Source organism: Macrosteles quadrilineatus, unplaced genomic scaffold, assembly GCF_028750875.1.
Source record: "Macrosteles quadrilineatus isolate MER2022 unplaced genomic scaffold, UCM_ALF_1.0 Scaffold_2__2_contigs__length_208266976, whole genome shotgun sequence".
In the NCBI taxonomy this organism is placed as follows: domain Eukaryota; kingdom Metazoa; phylum Arthropoda; class Insecta; order Hemiptera; family Cicadellidae; genus Macrosteles; species Macrosteles quadrilineatus.
The window spans coordinates 53,950,445-53,968,335 of record NW_026542595.1 but is presented as its reverse complement, the minus strand read 5'-3'; the positions used below and the strand labels follow the sequence as shown (position 1 = coordinate 53,968,335).

The 17,891-nt window shown below is 35.7% G+C and overlaps 1 protein-coding gene across 5 annotated transcripts in view; it reads right to left on the bottom strand.

The window, feature by feature from the left end:
- The window catches only part of LOC128985787 (TRAF3-interacting protein 1-like), a 68,302-nt gene that overhangs the window by 47,361 nt on the left and 3,050 nt on the right, over positions 1–17,891 (bottom strand). For 4 of the 5 annotated variants that reach the window (XM_054405660.1, XM_054405661.1, XM_054405664.1 and 1 more), the window contains exons 2-6: positions 15,454–15,571; positions 11,584–11,696; positions 11,129–11,197; positions 8,283–8,476; positions 4,057–4,439 (exon numbers count right to left, since the gene is read on the bottom strand). In XM_054405660.1, coding sequence (XP_054261635.1) covers positions 4,057–4,439; positions 8,283–8,476; positions 11,129–11,197; positions 11,584–11,696; positions 15,454–15,571 — 877 coding nt within the window. Of the gene's footprint in view, positions 1–4,056; positions 4,440–8,282; positions 8,477–11,128; positions 11,198–11,583; positions 11,697–15,453; positions 15,572–15,673; positions 15,908–17,891 lie in introns of those variants that run through there. The other variant, XM_054405662.1, reaches the window with a different exon arrangement.

Below are 17,891 nucleotides of genomic sequence, written 5' to 3'. Positions count from 1 at the left end.
TGTTACAGACCAATGAGGTTCAAGGATTGAGAGAGAAGAAGTAAAATTGTAATGATTCGAACTCCAACTAATCAGCTGTTCAGGCCAATTCAATTGTTGAGTGGTGCAATTAGTGTTTGGTAGGTACCATGTTTCGTTGCATCACTATCAGTGGTAATGGTTATAAACGAAAACATAACCTCTCTTAGAAGTTATGAGTAGTGATTTTTAGGAAATATAACACTGTCCTATGTAAAGTAGTGTACGCAACTTGCGTAAATAGTTTTAATGACCCTCGTAGAATTTTTTAAGCCACTCGCCAAGGCTCGTACCTCAAATTTTCTATTCGTGTTGTTAAAGCTATCTTTACGCAATCGTTGCGTAAACTACTATAAAATTGCTTGGATACAGATCTGCATAAAGTAATCTTTGGTTGCTGAAGAGGCAACTAGTTTCATGGATAAACCATCTGCAGGCCTACAAAGAGTCTGCATCAATCACTTCATTTGAAGGTCATCAATAAAGTTTAGTTAAAACGAATAAACAAAAACGAACACATCACATATAAATGGAATATATAATGTACATAAAAAGTTAAAAGGACGGAAGAAAATTTACATACAAGCAACGCGACCAGGCTGAGGAATGTCTGCACTATAAGATGTTGACTTATTGTAGGCTTGAAGATGGTTCATATATGAACGAAAACTAGTTGCCACTCAAATAGAGGAAAGTGGGGCTCCTTCAGACAAGGGGCAGCATCAGAGATTGATATTTTGGGGAAATTAAAATACTCAAGATGGCAACACTGACATCAAAACTTCAATTATTTTACTCCCACTACCACTAGAACGGTATGCCCTCGTGAATATTACAATGACAAATACTTCTTTTGTAACAGAATGTACATTTCGGCTCTGACTGTACTGCCCGTCCAAGTCAATTTCCCCCACCCGAAAAGGAGCTCAGTGCCACTTGAAAAGTTGTGCGGGGTTTGTCTATTTTTGTCAGTAGGGTAATTCGTAATTTTTAGGCTACATAACTCTTTTGAAAATACATTTAAAGTTTGCATTATATAAATAATATAGACACATACTACAAAAGTAGGTAGACACTAGGCACTCAATAATAGTATACTAGTGCACCTGTTGCTCGAATTCGAGCAATTGCAAAGTATTACCATGGACTAAGCAACGTATTACAGTCGTTATTTCAAAACGAATAACAGTCATAATTTCCGATGACTTAAAAGAGTCAACTCAAAGATAATGTAATCAATCACTCCACTCCAGTTATCGAAACTGAAAACGAACGCTCACTCCACTCCAGTTATCGAAACTAAAAACTAATTCACTATGCAAACGAACGCTCTCGTATGTATCATGTGTTTACTATGAACAGGTGTAATTAATACAAATTATTCGTCTGTTTAAGTAAACAAAATATTTCCTCATTAGAAATACATTGGGATTTTGATGGCCTGTGGAGCAAAGCCTGAGGACTTTCATTGCGGTACAGGAAATGGTGAAAGGGGGCGTCTACACAAAAAATACTTAATTTTGACACATCGTTTGTAAAAATCCATCCATTATTAACGGAGGAGTAGTGTTTCGTATAAATCGCCTTCACGTATTATACAGGGTGTATATAAAGTCCGGCACGGGCTTAATATTTTATAAACGACAACAGATAAATCAATAAGATTTGGCACATCAACACCACACCTAAAAATCTACTTTTTCAAGGAACTATGAATTTTCTGTTATATCATGGGGACATCCCGCAAGAAGTCAGAAGGAAATCTTAAATAGGAGCATAGGTCAATATGCACATCAAATGAAAGGTCTTTTCTAGTAGAATACAATGCCGCAAACCGCACTTCAAAAGGTTGATCCTGCGCAAAATGGCCGCCGTTCAAAGATTTCTTGAATCCGCCATTTTGAATCTTTGAACGACTGCCATTTTTTACTCAGGCGTTCTTTTGAGCTTGAAATTACGGCATTGTAATCTACTAGTGAAGACCTTTAATTTGATGTGCATGCCAACCCATGCTTCCATTTAAGATTTCCTTCTGACTCCTTGCGGGACGTCCCCATGATATGACAGAAAATTGATAGTTCCTTGAAAAAGTAGATTTTTAGGTGTGGTGTTGATTCACCAAATCTTATTGATTTATCTGTTGTCGTTAAAAAAATATTAAGCCCGTGCGGGACTTTATATAAACCCTGTATATAAGGATTACATTACTAGTACGGAAAATATGTTTTTACAATACGGTGTGGTCATTTCCGCACGAGACAAAGCTGAGTACGGGATTATCCGGTAAACACATTGTGGACGAGTAACGTACGATATTTTTCGCCATACTACTCTGAATTAAGCTAACAATGAAAACACTGTACAAATCCTTAATATTCTCACCAACTAAATGACTTAACAATCACTACTCATAACGTCCAAGACAGGTTATGTGTTCGTTTATAACCACTTACTGCCAATTATTATCAGCTGGTGCCCAGTAAAAATGTATTACACAGTACAGTAGTATACAGTAGTAACCCTATTTGATTTAGCAGGCGGCAAACAGTTGTTTTCTGGAAAAAATCCTTGTGTGAAATAGTATATTACGTTACAAGTCCTGAAAATAAGTGTTTGCCGGATGAGTGTGGTTGTTGATGACCATACGAGTCCGGTACACACATTTTTGACGAGTTACGTACAATAGTTTACGCCATACTACTAAATCCGTACAAATCCTTATATATTACCACCAACTAAAGGGCTAAAAATCACTAGTCATAACCTCTAAGAGAGGTTATGCTTTAATTTATAACCGCTCATTGCCACCCAAATACAGTATAATCAGCTGATAGGTGTCCGGTAAAACTCATTACAGTACAGTAGTACGCAATGAAACCCCATTTGATTAAGCTGGCGGCAAACAGCTGTTTTCTGGCCTAAATCCTTGCGTAGGAAGTTCGTCAAAATAGTGTAGTGTGGTGTAAAGTTCATTAAAACAGTGTAGTGTGGCAAAAACTTTTAGTGGAACAATATAATGTTTTAACAAACTTGCCACGCATGGATTTAGTCCAGAAAACAGCTGCTGGGAATGGTCACTGGACATGGCTTTCTGAAATTACACCTGCATCGCTTGAGGATCCACAATGGTGACACTGCGTGTAGGAAATGTGGGCAATCAGAGGAGACTGCTGATCACCTACTCTACGACTGCACAGCTCTGAATGAGGTAAGGGACAGTACTCTTGGTGCAATGACAAGGGGCAGACACCTTCCTCAAGAGGAGCTCATTGACAGGATGCTGGAGTTCATTAAGCAACTCAGGTTTGACGGACTCTGAAGTACCATGTGGGGAGCGCAAAAAGCCCATCAGTGGCTGACGTGCAACAGGACAAGGTCCGCCCCTACAGAATCAATCAATCAGCTGCTGCTGCCAGCTTAATCAAATGGGGGGTTTCATTACATATACTACTGTACTGTAATGAGTTTTTACTGGACACCAACCAGCTGATTATATTTGGCAATGAGTGGTTATAAACAAAAACTTAACCTCTCTATGAGTAGTGATTGTTAATCCTTTAGTCGGTGGGTATAAGGATATTTTATTGTTAAGTTAGCATAGAGTAATATGGCGTAAAATATCATACGTCACTCGTCCAAAATGTATTTACCAGACTCAAATGGTAATACCGCACTCAACTTCGTCTCGCACGGGAATGACCAAACTCTTCCGGTAAATACCTATTTTCTGGACTAGTAACGAATATACTATTACACTATTACAAATAGGATACAATGGTATTTTCCAAAACAATCTTTTACCAGTGAAAATAAATCAGGATTATTGGATTTAAGACAGACAAATAACTAGAAATATTTCTCCAATTCTAAATAAAGAACCTGTCTGTTAGAACCTTATCACCTTCTCTGTCATCCCTTACACCACAGAGAAAGCCCCAATCCAATCATCCACACACACACACACACACACGTATGCTCTTGCATAGTTACAATTACATTTCAGTTTTTAAATTTTAGTAGGCTTAGGAATTTTCTTACTTGTAGATTTCTTACGATGAACAGCTCGAGCAGACTGAGGTCGTTTAGGTTCCTCACAAGATTTAGTAATGTCTGTTAGATCATTTGAAATAACTATTGAATGTAGATCTTGGCTTTTCAGAGGATCTTTACTTGTGTCTAAGTCTTTAGTTTTAGTATTAAATTTCTCTTTAGATTTTTTCTCTTTACTTTCCTCTTTGTCTTCACTATTTCCTGAATTATCCAAGCCAACTGCGGGAGATGGAGGTGGAGGTTTAACATCATGTTTGGGCTCAGGATTGTGGAGTTGTCTTGTCTCCACATCAGATGACTCTTCACCAACTGTAACTGTGGTAGGGACTTCAGACTTATCTTCATCAGGCTTGATTCTCTCTTTTGGTGATCTACAAGACACAGAGTAAACAATTAACAGTAAGTAAGCATATGTATAGAATACTAGCTGTAACCCGCGGGCTTTGCCCCGTTTAACTTCTTAATTTTCAAGATGATCTCGTTCGCATGGCTCAATAACGTCCTGGTTGAAGTTCGTTCGCTACGCTCACTCACCTTTAGGTTGGAGCTCGTTCGCTGCGCTCACTTGCCTTCAGGTTAGCTCGTTCGCTACGCTCACTTGCCTTCAGGTTAGCTCGTTCACTACGCTAACTCGCCTCCAGGTTGAAGTTCGTTCGCTATGCTCACTCACCTTTTGGTTGCAAATTAGCTGTTGTCATAAATGTAAAAGAAATAATAGTGCTGCACCCTGTTGGTAATCCTTGTAACTTTAATGCTATTGAACATCATAGAACAGAACCAACTTGTTTAATTGAAACAGCTGTTAAGATTCATTAATTCCATTTCTCATAAGGTTAACATGGGAAACTCCAGAGCCACTGGGGCGGAGCCGATTGGACGGATCACGAAATTGATGGTGTATAAACCTATTCCATGAAATTCTACACGTATGTACCAAGTTTCGTGGCAATCGGTTCAGCGGTGTCTGAGTTTATCACTGCCAAAAATATATATATACAAACATCCTCTTTGATACTTATAGAAATTGCATTTATTTAATTGGTAAATCAATTTTTAGCTGCAATTTTTAAAGTTCTTGAAATTGGTTAAGGGTGGTAAATGATGAAGTTTTAATACTTTTCTTTTAAATTTACAATGGTATGTGTCGTCTGCTTATAAGTTTGCTGCTCCCTTGCCATTGAGTTTTATGTGCAGTAAATATAAAGTCCAGAGCACATGTGTCTGTACAAACCCTAAAAACATTCCTTATTATAGAGTCAAAGAAATTGTTCTATAAAAATTAAATTAAAATTACTTATACATCAACCAATCTTATTTTGATGAAACGGTAAATAGATGCATTAAAATTATAAACAAATAAAATTTGTGAAATGTAAGATATTTATGAGCATGCAATAATCCATTGAGTTAAATTTTACGTATTTAAATTTACATATGACACAAAAACTATACATGCTTTAAATACAACGTCATCAATGAATTTAAGTTTGGCTTCTAACCAAAATGTATTGTTTTTGTGTTGAATGTGTCTTTTTGTTGATGTGAATTCTGTGTTCAATCTTCAATTTGGTATTGAGATTAATCATAGGAGAGAATATACCTCAAGATGTGGTAGTTGTTGCAAAACATGTAGTAAATAGATACCAAAGGATGTGCTGCAATATTTCATATTAAGATCAATCAAGCAGTAGAAAAACAAATTCTAAATAGTTGTAATGAAGTGTTTCTGGAGGCAAAGGTATGGGCACAAAATTTACAATAAAACAACTAAATGCAAGAAAACGAAAAGGTGCCAAGTGAAATCCCCAAAAGGAAAAATAACACTTTTGCTGAGGAAAAAATTCGCAGGACTTTCGCTGGGGACCGGGTACTGGGTACCTTCCCCCACCCTCAGAGCACCTTCTGACCGTATATAAGGCCTTGGGAGACTCAAGTCAGTTGGGCCTCCAGGCCTAACCCCGCCGGCAGGCACCTCCGGTGGAGTATGCACTCGAGTCATGTTAAGCCCGGTACACCCTATACTAGAGAGAGGCGTGTTGAGCCCGGTGCAGCCGAGAGGCAAGATGAGCCCAGGACACCCCGCACTAGAGGTGTGTTGGGAACGGTGCATCCCGTCCCTGCACTAGAGGTGTGTTGGGAACGGTGCATCCCCCCCTGCACTAGAGGTGTGTTGGGAACGGTGCATCCCCCCCTGCACTAGAGGTGTGTTGGGAACGGTGCATCCCGTCCCTGTACTAGAGGCGTGTTGAGCCCGGTGCATCCCGTCCCCTGTACTAGAGGCGTGTTGAGCCTGGTACACCCCACACTAGAGGCGTGCTGAGACCGGTGCATCCCCCCCTGCACTAGACGTGTGTTGAGCCCGGTACATCCCGTCCCTTTACGAGAGGCGTGTTGAGTCCGGTGCATCCTGTCCCCGAGTGAAAATTTAAAAACGTACGTTTTCATGTCCCTGGCCTTTTACTTCGTAGATACTGGATTTGTAGTTTATTATTATGTGTTTTAATATTTTTTGGGACGGGGGCAACATGTTACACACATTTATTTAGTTTTAAATAGGTTCTAGGTATTTTTTTCGTATTTTTAAAGTCTCGAAATTCACGACCATGACGTGTCCCTAGGGTACATTTTCCAACTTTCACGCTGTTTTTAGACTAATTATTCATGCCGAAATATATAAAGTCATATTTTTATGTTATCAATGGTTATTAAACTTACAAAAAAGGAGTATATTATAATTTTATTATCATTGCAGACTGACTACCATGACAAAAAAGGTCTGTCCCTCGATTTGGCGTCACGACCATTTGGGAAAATTTTTCAACTTTGGAGCACGACAGTGGCAAGCCTGGCGTCGATGGAGTCAGTTGGTTTTAGAGACTAGTTCGGGGTGTACGTCAGGATTGTAGTGCCGATTGTTTTGAGTTGAAAGGAGGAATTACAAGATTAATAAAGGAAAGATTGTGTTTTTTGTAATTTTGGTGTGTCCATGACCGTACGTAGTCATTCGATGAAGTAGACATGGTGTTAATTTTTTTTTATAAGATATTTCAATTGCTAGATCAACCTAGAAGTCCACTTTGTATCCTCGAACATGAGGTGCAGGGCTACCGCCAGAACAGAGCCAAATAACACGTAATTTCACGACCAAAGTTTCACGACCATCGCGGTTTTTTTCACGACCAATCCAGCCTTATGGATTATAGTGAGTTTGGTCGTGACAATAACTTTAATATAATTGTAAATTGAACAGTTTAGTTCAATTGAAACACATAGTTTTATTATAACTAACAGTATAATTGAAGGATTGTTTGGAAAGATTTAGATTATTCCAGACAATTCACGACCGTACCGCTTGTCCCTGACCATCACGTTTATGATTTCTATCATAAAAATTTCAAAAATTAAAATATCGTCATATTTCAATGTTTTATACACAAAAGAAGCACACCTCTATACAAACATAACGATTTTTCGGGTCTCAGGTAAGTTTTTTCGGAGTTATACAAACTTAAAAAGATTTTATTGGCTTTTTTCTATTTTATGAGTTTTTTAAATTTTTTTCTAGAAAGACCAAATATACCAAAAGCTCAGTGACCTTTTTATTGTATAATGGTCATAAAAGTAAATTAGTTTATAGCAAAACATAGTTATAAAAATAATATTAACTATTTTTAATATTCATTTAAACGTCCGTTATGGTCGTGACAGGAATTTGTGTTTTTCTACTAAAGATGCTCTTTAAAAAGAAAACTACCAAAGATATTGCGTTACCATGGACATTTTATGAAACTTAAAATGTTAATGAAATAAAAATAATAATAAAAGTTTTGAAAAAAGGGGAAACAAATTTGCAAAGTGCTTTTCCTGAAAACGTACGTTTTTAAATTTTCACTCCCCCGTACTAGAGGCGTGTTGAGCCTGGTACACCCCGCTCTAGAGGCGTACTAAGCCCGGTGCAGCTGGTTGATGTGTTGAGCCCAGTACACCCCGCGCTAGAGCCGAAATGGAATACATGTGTAAATAGCATTGTAAATAGTCCTGAAATAAATGTATCATAATTTCTACAAGTGTACAGTCAATGAGAGTCCTGGAAAAAAAACCAAAAAAGGTCTAAAGCTGAAGAAAGGAAAAACAGAGAAAGTACCTTACATAGTTTTATTAAAGTTTTTTTTTTTTTTATCTTTGAAAACATAAACCAAATAAATGTTACTTACTCATTATTGTTGGCAGGGGTTTCTTTTGGGGGTGATACATCTTTGGATGATTGTTTACTTTTTCTTGACTCTGGTTTTCCCACACTTTTAATTTTTTCTTTGCTTTTCTTTTTCAAAGTATCACTGTTACGTGTCTCCTTAGGTTTTGAGTCAGATGTTTTTGTCTCTTTGATAACCTTATCTTTAGGACCATCCTGTGAACCAAACAGAAATTACAAGTAACATACAACAGTAGTAAACTCAAAACCAATGTGGTGTACCGATTCTTTTACTTCTGGAAAGCACCCATATATCTAAGTCTTTAAACATTCCTCTTAGCTTTCTGTTCTTTTGTATCTTAACCTCTGTTATCTTGAAATGGTCGGTATATTTTCTCTGCACTCTATTCTCAAACCCAGCACAATAAGGTTTTTTGGTGCTTTGGTCAGGGCCCAAGTTTCTGAACCATACAGTACTACTGGGATAATATGGTATGGTATGAATTTGGTTTCTACTGACACCCTGCAGCTTATTGGACAGTTTTCTAGAGACCTACCACAGCAATTAGCATTTGCTTTACTAAACAAATATTTGCTATGCCAACATAGTTCTGACATTATTAAATAAATCTTCCATACCTATCCTTCATATCAATTTCACTGCATTAATTGCTAAATAAATAAGTAAAGAAAGAAAAGTAAAAACAATGACAGATAGTTTGTTTTGAAACAGCTGTAAACATTGAATTCGATCAGCGCCGCCCTTAGGGTGGAGCGAGTGGAGCGGCCGCTTCAGGCCTCGCGCCGGGGATGGCCTTGCGCAGCGAGGCCTGCCCAGCGAGGCCTGCCCAGCAAGACCTGCCCAGCGAGACCTGCCCAGCGAGACCTGCCCGGCGAGAACTGCCCGGCGAGGCCTGCCCAGCGAGGCCTGCTCGGCAAGGCCTGCCCGGTGAGGCCTTACTATCGCTAAAAATAAGATAATGCTTGAGAAAGAAAATAATAAAATAAAGGATAGAAAGATACATGTGCCTAAAATATGTCTTACTTATTATGAATTATTTCAATTGTTGTATTGATTTAATAAAAACCTACAAACGACATTTAAAACACAAAAGAATACCAAACATCGTTTTACAGCGACGGCGGCGAGATGACGGAACCCGAACCTCGCGGCAGCCAACGAGCCACCCTGGTGAGTGTAAATGAGTCATGATTATTGCCCCCAGTACACTCTCGCCGAGCCGTTCGCCGAGTAATTTGGGCGAAAGCTTATGTGAGGTAACTGTGTACACTCTCGCTTTGTCTCACATTCGAAATGGAGTCAAACTTCGATGTGGAAGTAGCGCTCGCCACTCGTGCAGCCTCGGGTCCTTTGACTAATGTCAAAAAACCAACTCCAGACAGAGCACCGGTGAGCACGAGGCGAGGCGACCCGAGTCAAGGCGAAAGAAGACGAGCTCACCGAGTACACTCTCGCACTCGCCAACGCTCACCTTTAAAACCCCCTTCACAGACCAACTGCCGAAAACACAATAAACCTAACTTGACAAAAAGTAAATAAACAAGATAGCCTATGAGCATTTATTATTTACAAAGTGACGGGACGACAATCCACAATGAAGAGAAGTGTTCATTTTTTTTTTATTAATGAATAAAAAAGTAAAGAACTTTGTGGACAATATTTATGATATCTACGATGGAATTGGAACAATAATATGTGCAATTAGCAATAACATTAACGGTAATTTTCAAAGTGTAAAAGATTCATTTTTTTCGTCAAAACTCTTTGCAAACGACTTTGCAAGTATAATTTTACAAAAATTTCCGGGGGTGTCCCCCAGAACCCCCAGTTGGCGTTGTTAAACATGGCCTTGCAATTATGCTTTGCCCCAGGCCTCGCTTTTTATAAAGACGGCTCTGAATTTGATATACTACACTCTATATCCTAAAGGTAAGTTTTATTTTAATTTTTCTCCATGGAACTTATTTTGGAGGCCATTTTGTGGTGCCAAATGAGGTCAAACCACATTTTAAGTTGCATATTTAGTTTCCCCATCTTTGCCTCTCATTCTCATCTCAACCACAATAATTACTATATTACTTAAACTTAAGATAGTATATATCTTACTCCAATTTCGTTGGCAAAAGAAAAAAAAAACTGATTTGACTGTGCTATCTGCTTCTGAAGAATTTTGTTTGACTAAAATTTACTGTACTTGTCATTGATGAAAAAGACATTTAAGAAGCAAGAAGCACATTATTTCATATTCCTTTACAATAACAAATTGAACACTTAAATACTCAGCAGTTTCATTGGGTACCGGTACATTTATCACCCTATCCCCAAAATCAATTTTAGTAGTAATTTCGTAGTTTCCGTATTTAACCTTTATCCCTGAACCTTTTTTTTTACAAATTCCCACATAACTCTACAAGAATTAACAATAAAATCACTACAGGTATTACATTTACATACAATCTCTTTGACATGATTTATAATTCCAAAAAATGGGGTGTAATATTCTCTCATAGGTACACTGAAAAATTTAATTTAATAGAAAACTATAAGTTTTAAATTATTGTAGACACTCAACTTATTAACTAATCTCATTTGGTATTAGACTTGTGAATTTTTGCTATGTTTATTGACTGAACCAAGGAGGTCACTTCTGCATCACTGCATGCATAACTAATGTTTATTGACCAAGTGGACATACTGTCAGTCAATGTTGAGACATTGCTTCGATCGTATAATACACCTTTACTGTGTGGTTTTACTAATTTTGTTAAAAAGCATAAAAAGACTAAAAAGCTAATATTCCTTATGAGCAAGTGTCTTAAACATGACAAAATTAATAATAGTTTTACCTTCTTTTGCTGAGATGAACCTTTACTTTTTTTATTTAAGACCTGCTCAACAGCTTTTGAGCTATCGATCTGAAAAAAAATTCATGAAAGCTTTTTATTAAATGATACAACTTGCAACATTTACTAAAGTAAGAGTCTGTACATGTGTACTAACTATATACTTTAAAAGATTATTCTTCAATATGATTTATAGTGGAGGTATAATAGAACACCTTAACCACTTAGTATCATTGTGACAACGTTATGTAAAACACATTAGCCTTCTGACTTCTTTTACCTTTTATTAATCCCGGGGTTTTTTTTACAAATTAATCCATGAAAAAATAAGTGTTACAGTTTATTTTTTTTATTTTTAGTGAGCTTTAAATGTCAACATATTCTATGACACCAATTTGATACAGTGACTACGAAACTGACCAATTACAAAAAACAAAAATTATTAGGTTGATACACACTTTTTTATCCAAAGCTTTTCCGATTGCTTGGAGCAGCTCGTTGGTTTTGGCAACATCTAGGCCTGCCACTATTTTGTTTGGACGTGCTAAAATGCTGATACCCGTGGACAAATCTGAAACATTAGATTTAAAACAACACATAGGATAACCTACAACAAAAACATACTATTCCATTGGGTTTTATAAAAAATAATCAAATTAAATGAAAATCAGATACTTATGATTATACTAATTATCTATCAATAATCAGTTGTTACAATTTTCTTTGCTCCCAACTTTTAGGAGAGGCTGATTAAAGGTTCAAGTACAAAATGATAAGCCCCTGATACAAGAAAACCTGCAAATATCCAGCATTTTTGTTGAAATTAGTTTTGAATATGACCATTGATAACTAAAAACTTTGATTCATCCCCCTTAAAAGAATGAATGGAGTGAAAGACAATAGATTAACGAGACTAAAAAACAAATATTTTTCAATGGCAGATCAAGGTAAAATAGCAGTTGATCAGAGCCATATTTCTCTGGAGGTCCGAGCCTGGGGAGAACATTTTTTTAAATATCTACAAATAGAAAATACCCCCACTGCAGCAGACCTGCAAACTACGCGAATTTCCATTTGCCTGATTTGATTTTCACTTAAATCTATTTAAATAAAATTAGGTTTAACGAGTACCTAGGTTTGCTGCTACGAAGATGGTAATTAATTGTGTTTTTTAGGAAAATATTATTTAGCTTATCCTAAATAAATCCATATTTATAAAAGAGGAAGTTTGTATGTATATATATATACTAGCAGAGTACCCATCCTTCGTACGGGTGTGGCATATAAGTATAAAATGCTTAGTACAGTTATACTCAAGCTTACAGCGTTTGCAATGAGGGAGGACAAAGTATGGTAAAATTTGCTTCTTTAAATTTATGGTATAGTACTATAGTATTACACATCTACCATAGGTAGCCATAATGTTCTACCACTTCACCCAAACAATAGAAAAATACCCCCGCCGCAGCAAACCTGCAGACTAAGCGAATTTCCATTTGACTGATTTGATTTACACTGAAATGTCTACTTAAAAATATAACATTTATTCCCGATTTAAATAGAATTAGTTTAACAAGTACTTAGGTTTGCTTCAGCATCAGGGAGGGTAAAACTTTTTTTTGTAAAATGTTAATAGTTAGTAAGAAATAAAAACATTTTCCAAATTTGATGAAAATATGTTCATAAACAAGCAAACTACAACAGTTTACTTATTCTCCATAAGAATAACATGGGAATTTTAAATTTACAATTTTTTGGAATTTTCTCCGTAACCATTAGGCGCATAATAAAGCTTCAACATACTAAATTATTTGTTAATTTAAGCTCTACAAAATGGTTAGGAAAGAAATTGCTACATTTTATGTTTTTGGGTCAAAAATGGGAAAAACCTATTTTTACCCCATAAAACCCCCGTTCCCATGGTCCGATCATGCTGGATCGTGAACTCGTTCGAATAAACGTAGGTTTACACGTTTGTACCAAATTTCATCAAAATCAGATCATTTTTGCTAGAGTTATCGTGCTAACGGACATATATATATATATAAAAATATATAAATAAATAAATATATATATAAATATATATATATATATGAATTTGAACGGATGGTGTTTTTGGCCTCTAGGGACCTCAAAACAAAAAAAAAATCGGTCCCGTGTCCAGGTCTTACCATGAGTACTACGGTAATAGCTTATTCCCTATATGGGAAATTCGCTAAAATAAATTATTAAAGATTCACAAAATATCACAAATTATTCGTGAAATTAAAAACATAAACATAACTGTAAACAGACAGTTCTCATTGTGTATCACAGTTTTTTTGTTGCTGCTTAGTTCAAATTAGCTGTTTTCATAAATGAAAAAAAAATAATAGTGCTGCATCCTGTTGGTAAATCTTATAACTTTTAATGCCTTTGCATATCATAGAACCAACCTTTTTTAGTTGAAACAGCTGACTAAATTCTTTAATTCCATTTAAATATGAGTACTCATAAGGTTAACATGGGAAACTCTAGAGCCACTGGGGCGGAGCCCGAAAGGATTTTTGAGATAAAAATATGCCTATATGTTAATCGGGAATGTGAGCTATCATCATGCCAAATTTGAGCCCAATCCATACAGTAATTAATGCGTGATTGAACTTCAAACACACAAACAAACAAACAAACACACAAACTTTCACATTTATAATATTAGTAAGATAAGATATTTGAACGTTATGGACTCCGAAACCGCTCGACAGATTGTAATGAAACTTTCAGGCATTATTAAACATTATTCAAGGATGGTTTGTGTAAAGTTTGGTGCAGATCCGTCAAAAGGGCTCTGCCCCAGTGGCTCTGGAGTTTCCCATGTTAACCTTATGAGTACTCATATTTAAATGGAATTTGAGAATTTTAACAGCTGTTTTAACTTAACAATTTTATTCTGTGATAATCAATAGCATTTAAAGGCTACAAAATGTACCAACAGAGTGCAGCACTATTAATTTGTCTAAATTTGTTTGACAGTTTGCTAATTTCAACCAAGCAGCTGTGATAAAAAATTAGAACTGTCAAAGTAGGATTGTTTACAGTTATGTTTATGTTTTTAATTTAATAAATAATTTTTGATAGTGTGTGAATAAGAGGAGTTTTATTTTTTAAGAGCGTAATTCATTAACTTATTGACTTTCTTTTTTCAAAATGTTTATAAAAACCTATTGAATTTGTATGGTTTATTTCCCAAAAAATAATGTCTGGGAAACGAAAGTAGCCAGTTAATATTTTAAGTTAATACTTTTAGTGGATTACTAAAAGTTTATCTCCATAGCCTAAAACATATCTATAAAATAATAATTATTCTCTTAAGCGTTCTCTTCCCGTTGCGAAGCAGGGTATGGTGGCTAGTATTCCATAAAATATCAAAATATATCCATAAACAAACAAACTACAACAGTTTACTTTTGAATAATATATTGCCGAAATATATTGCTTTGTTATACTTTGTGAATATAATTTAGATGCAGTATGCTAACCAACACAAGTAGACTTCCCATCACATTGTACAATCTACAGATTTTTTTCATGTCTAGTTTGTGTTGGTGACACTAGGCGCTAGGGTGATTTGTTATAATCGATTTATTGTAATGTAACCAGGGAATGTGTTAATGTTTTTGATTAAATTGTTTTATTTGGCTAAACGAGGCTTAAATGACTGTAATAACAATAAGAATAGAATTAACATTTCAGTTATTAGAATTTAACTGATCTATGAGGATGCCAAATTTACCAAGGGAGTATGTTTAATCTGTGGTATCAAGTACTGTACGGAGTTAATGTTTTTTGGTCTGTAATTTGAAGCCACTGGGAGGCAGCAATGGTCTAAATAGACCAATGCTTTGTTGCAGAAATGCTCTGTATGGGTTAGATCGTTTTGTTTCTGTCCCACAAACACTAGCTCCCTATTTAATGCAAAATATTTCTAAAAGTGTTTTAAGTTGGCATTTTGTTAAGGCCAGAACCAAGTAAATTCTTCTAAAACCTTGCAATGATATGACATTGTGGAGTAGTGTTTTAGCAAAAATTGTCGTTTTAGTAAAGGTTTGTAGAAAAGTAACTTTAACCAGAATAGGGGGTATAAAACAAATATTGGGACTCCAAAATGCTAAATCCGGGCTCTGTAGAACTAAAAATAAAATAAACCATAGACTAGATATAAGGTGTTAACTATCTCCACCAGTAACATGAAATGCCATTTAAAATGAAAATTCTTATTTTAATGGAGCTTACATATTTAGTGCAAGTCCATTCAATGTAATTTGATTGCACTAAAATACTTTACTTACTGACAGCAGCTATAAGTTTTTCAAGGAAAGCAATTTTGGCCTCTCTGTCTTTGATATTCTCTGGGTTTAACTCGTCTTGGGAGTACAATCCTTGTAAGTAACCTGTCTCTTTCATCACCTAAAAATTTTAACGAATATATTTTCTAATAAATTGTTGTTATTATTATAATGTGCTTGTCTTTGTTATTATATCAATCATAAAGTATCCAAAACTCTTTACCTTTTTCTGTTTTTATATTAAATATCTTCATGTCTTGGCCAATTAAGTTATGTTTTAGTTAAACTCTATCTAGTTTTCTAGTAGATAGCATCAACTTGAATTTTAGGTAAGTTTAAATTAACATGTTATATTTGATTTTATTGTAGTTCTTTCTTTTGAAATTCCATGAAGAGAAAACTGACATTCAATTTGATGAAACCAAAGTGAAACATTTTTTGTCTAAAATGGTGGAATTTTCACTTGAATTGGTGAGATTTGCGAAGCCTGTGGTGTACCAGGAGTTGGAGAAGATTCTTGATTATTCATTATGGTCTAAATGAAATACTGACAATAAAAAGTACAATAAGGGGTCACCAAATAAGGCTTGTGCCTTATATAAATATACTAACACAAAATAAGTTAATTAAAAGATAAGATTATAACATTGAAACACTTTTGTATTAAGAAAGAACTACAATAAAATCAAATATAACATTTACAAACAGTCAGCTCATCATATGATAATTTTTACATTTAAAGCACAGTTGAGACAGTAAGTAGCAGATTCATATTAATGGCAAAACTATGTAGCCACAACTATATAATACCGTACTGATTTTAATTGTTTAAAAGTCTGAAAATTATACCACGCGTATACCAAGTGTGTATTTTATGAACAAAGGCGGGTTCTTTTAACACTGAAACCTAAGAACTGTCTTTGAGATTTGCTGATGTTTATGGCAAAGGAAGGAAAAACTGGGAACAAATATTTCAAGAGCAAAAGGGAGGAGGGAGTTAAATAGCTGCAGTATGATCTTAGGAATAAGTATTTACTTGCTAGACGATGAGCCCGATAGTGTTAAATCCCGATGATGACTGATGAGCTCCAACTACCTCACACTTGATAAATTCTTTTAACACGCATACCTACGTCCTTTAATCAAGCCTGACGACAATTCAAGATTCCTGATTTACATAACAATGATGTTTTTCTTGAGCTTGAGTATATGAGGTGGCTAACAGAGAGGCTGTTACAAAATTTGGTAGGATAGCTATTTTGCCCAGCGTCGTTTCCGTAAGTTCCTTATCGCTGCTTAAATATTGTTGTATCGCTGCTTAAATATTGTTGGCACTGGCCAGGAATATTGTCCACTAGTGCACCTGTTGCTCAAATTCGAGCAATTGCAAAGTATTACAGGCGTTATTTCAAAACGAATACCAGTCATAATTTCCGATGACTTAAAAGAGTCAACTCAAAGATAATGTAATCAATCACTCCACTCCAATTATCGAAACTGAAAACGAACGCTCTTGTGTGTATCGTATCATGTGTTTACTATGAACTGCTGTAACCTGTAATTAATACAAATTTGTCTGTTTAAGTAAACAAAATCTTTTATCCATAAGAAATTCATTGGGATTTTGATGGCCTGTGGTACAAAGCCCAAGGACTTTTATTACAGGAATTGGTGAAAGGGAGCATCTGCACAAACAATACTTCATTTTGACACATCGTTTGTAAAAATCCATCAATTATTAAGTGTTTGTGTTGTGTGTGTGTGTTTGTGTGTGTGGAGTAGTGTTTCGTAGAAATCGCCTTCACGTATTATATATATAAGGATAAGGATGATTGCGCTACACTATTAATTTCGCAGCAGTCTTCATTTTTTTAACACAGAATGGTGCGGTCAATTATGTCTTTGCTCTTAAGGATTGCATACACATTCCCGTTATTACCAAGAGGATTGTCCGAAACAATTGGATTTTGTGGTATCTCAATTACATTGCATACAAATTCTGGGCGAGTGTCCAGCTTTCCATACCCGAGACGCTAAGGAAAAAGCCATGAATTCTCGTTTGAATGCAAAAAATTTCATATTATTTCTTTGTGTGAGTTGCTTGATCTCATGCAATGCTGTGAAAAACTTACTGCATTGCTCATAACGTCCCACTCCTGCACACATATAAGCATTGACTTTATATCTAAAGTCAATGATATAAGGTACCACTGGTAAAAGATCTATCTAAACTTAAGTCGCCGCAATAAAGAACCGTTGTCTAAAGCAGGTGCCTACCTCACTCAATGGAGAAATCACCATCGACATAGAGATTGGTTGCAAGACCATGTAAAAACAACTAGGTACTGTATCACAAAATTCTTCCTGGACCATAAATACCAACTCATGCTGGACCATTCCAACTTAATATCCCAAATTTCACATACACTTCTCCAAAAACC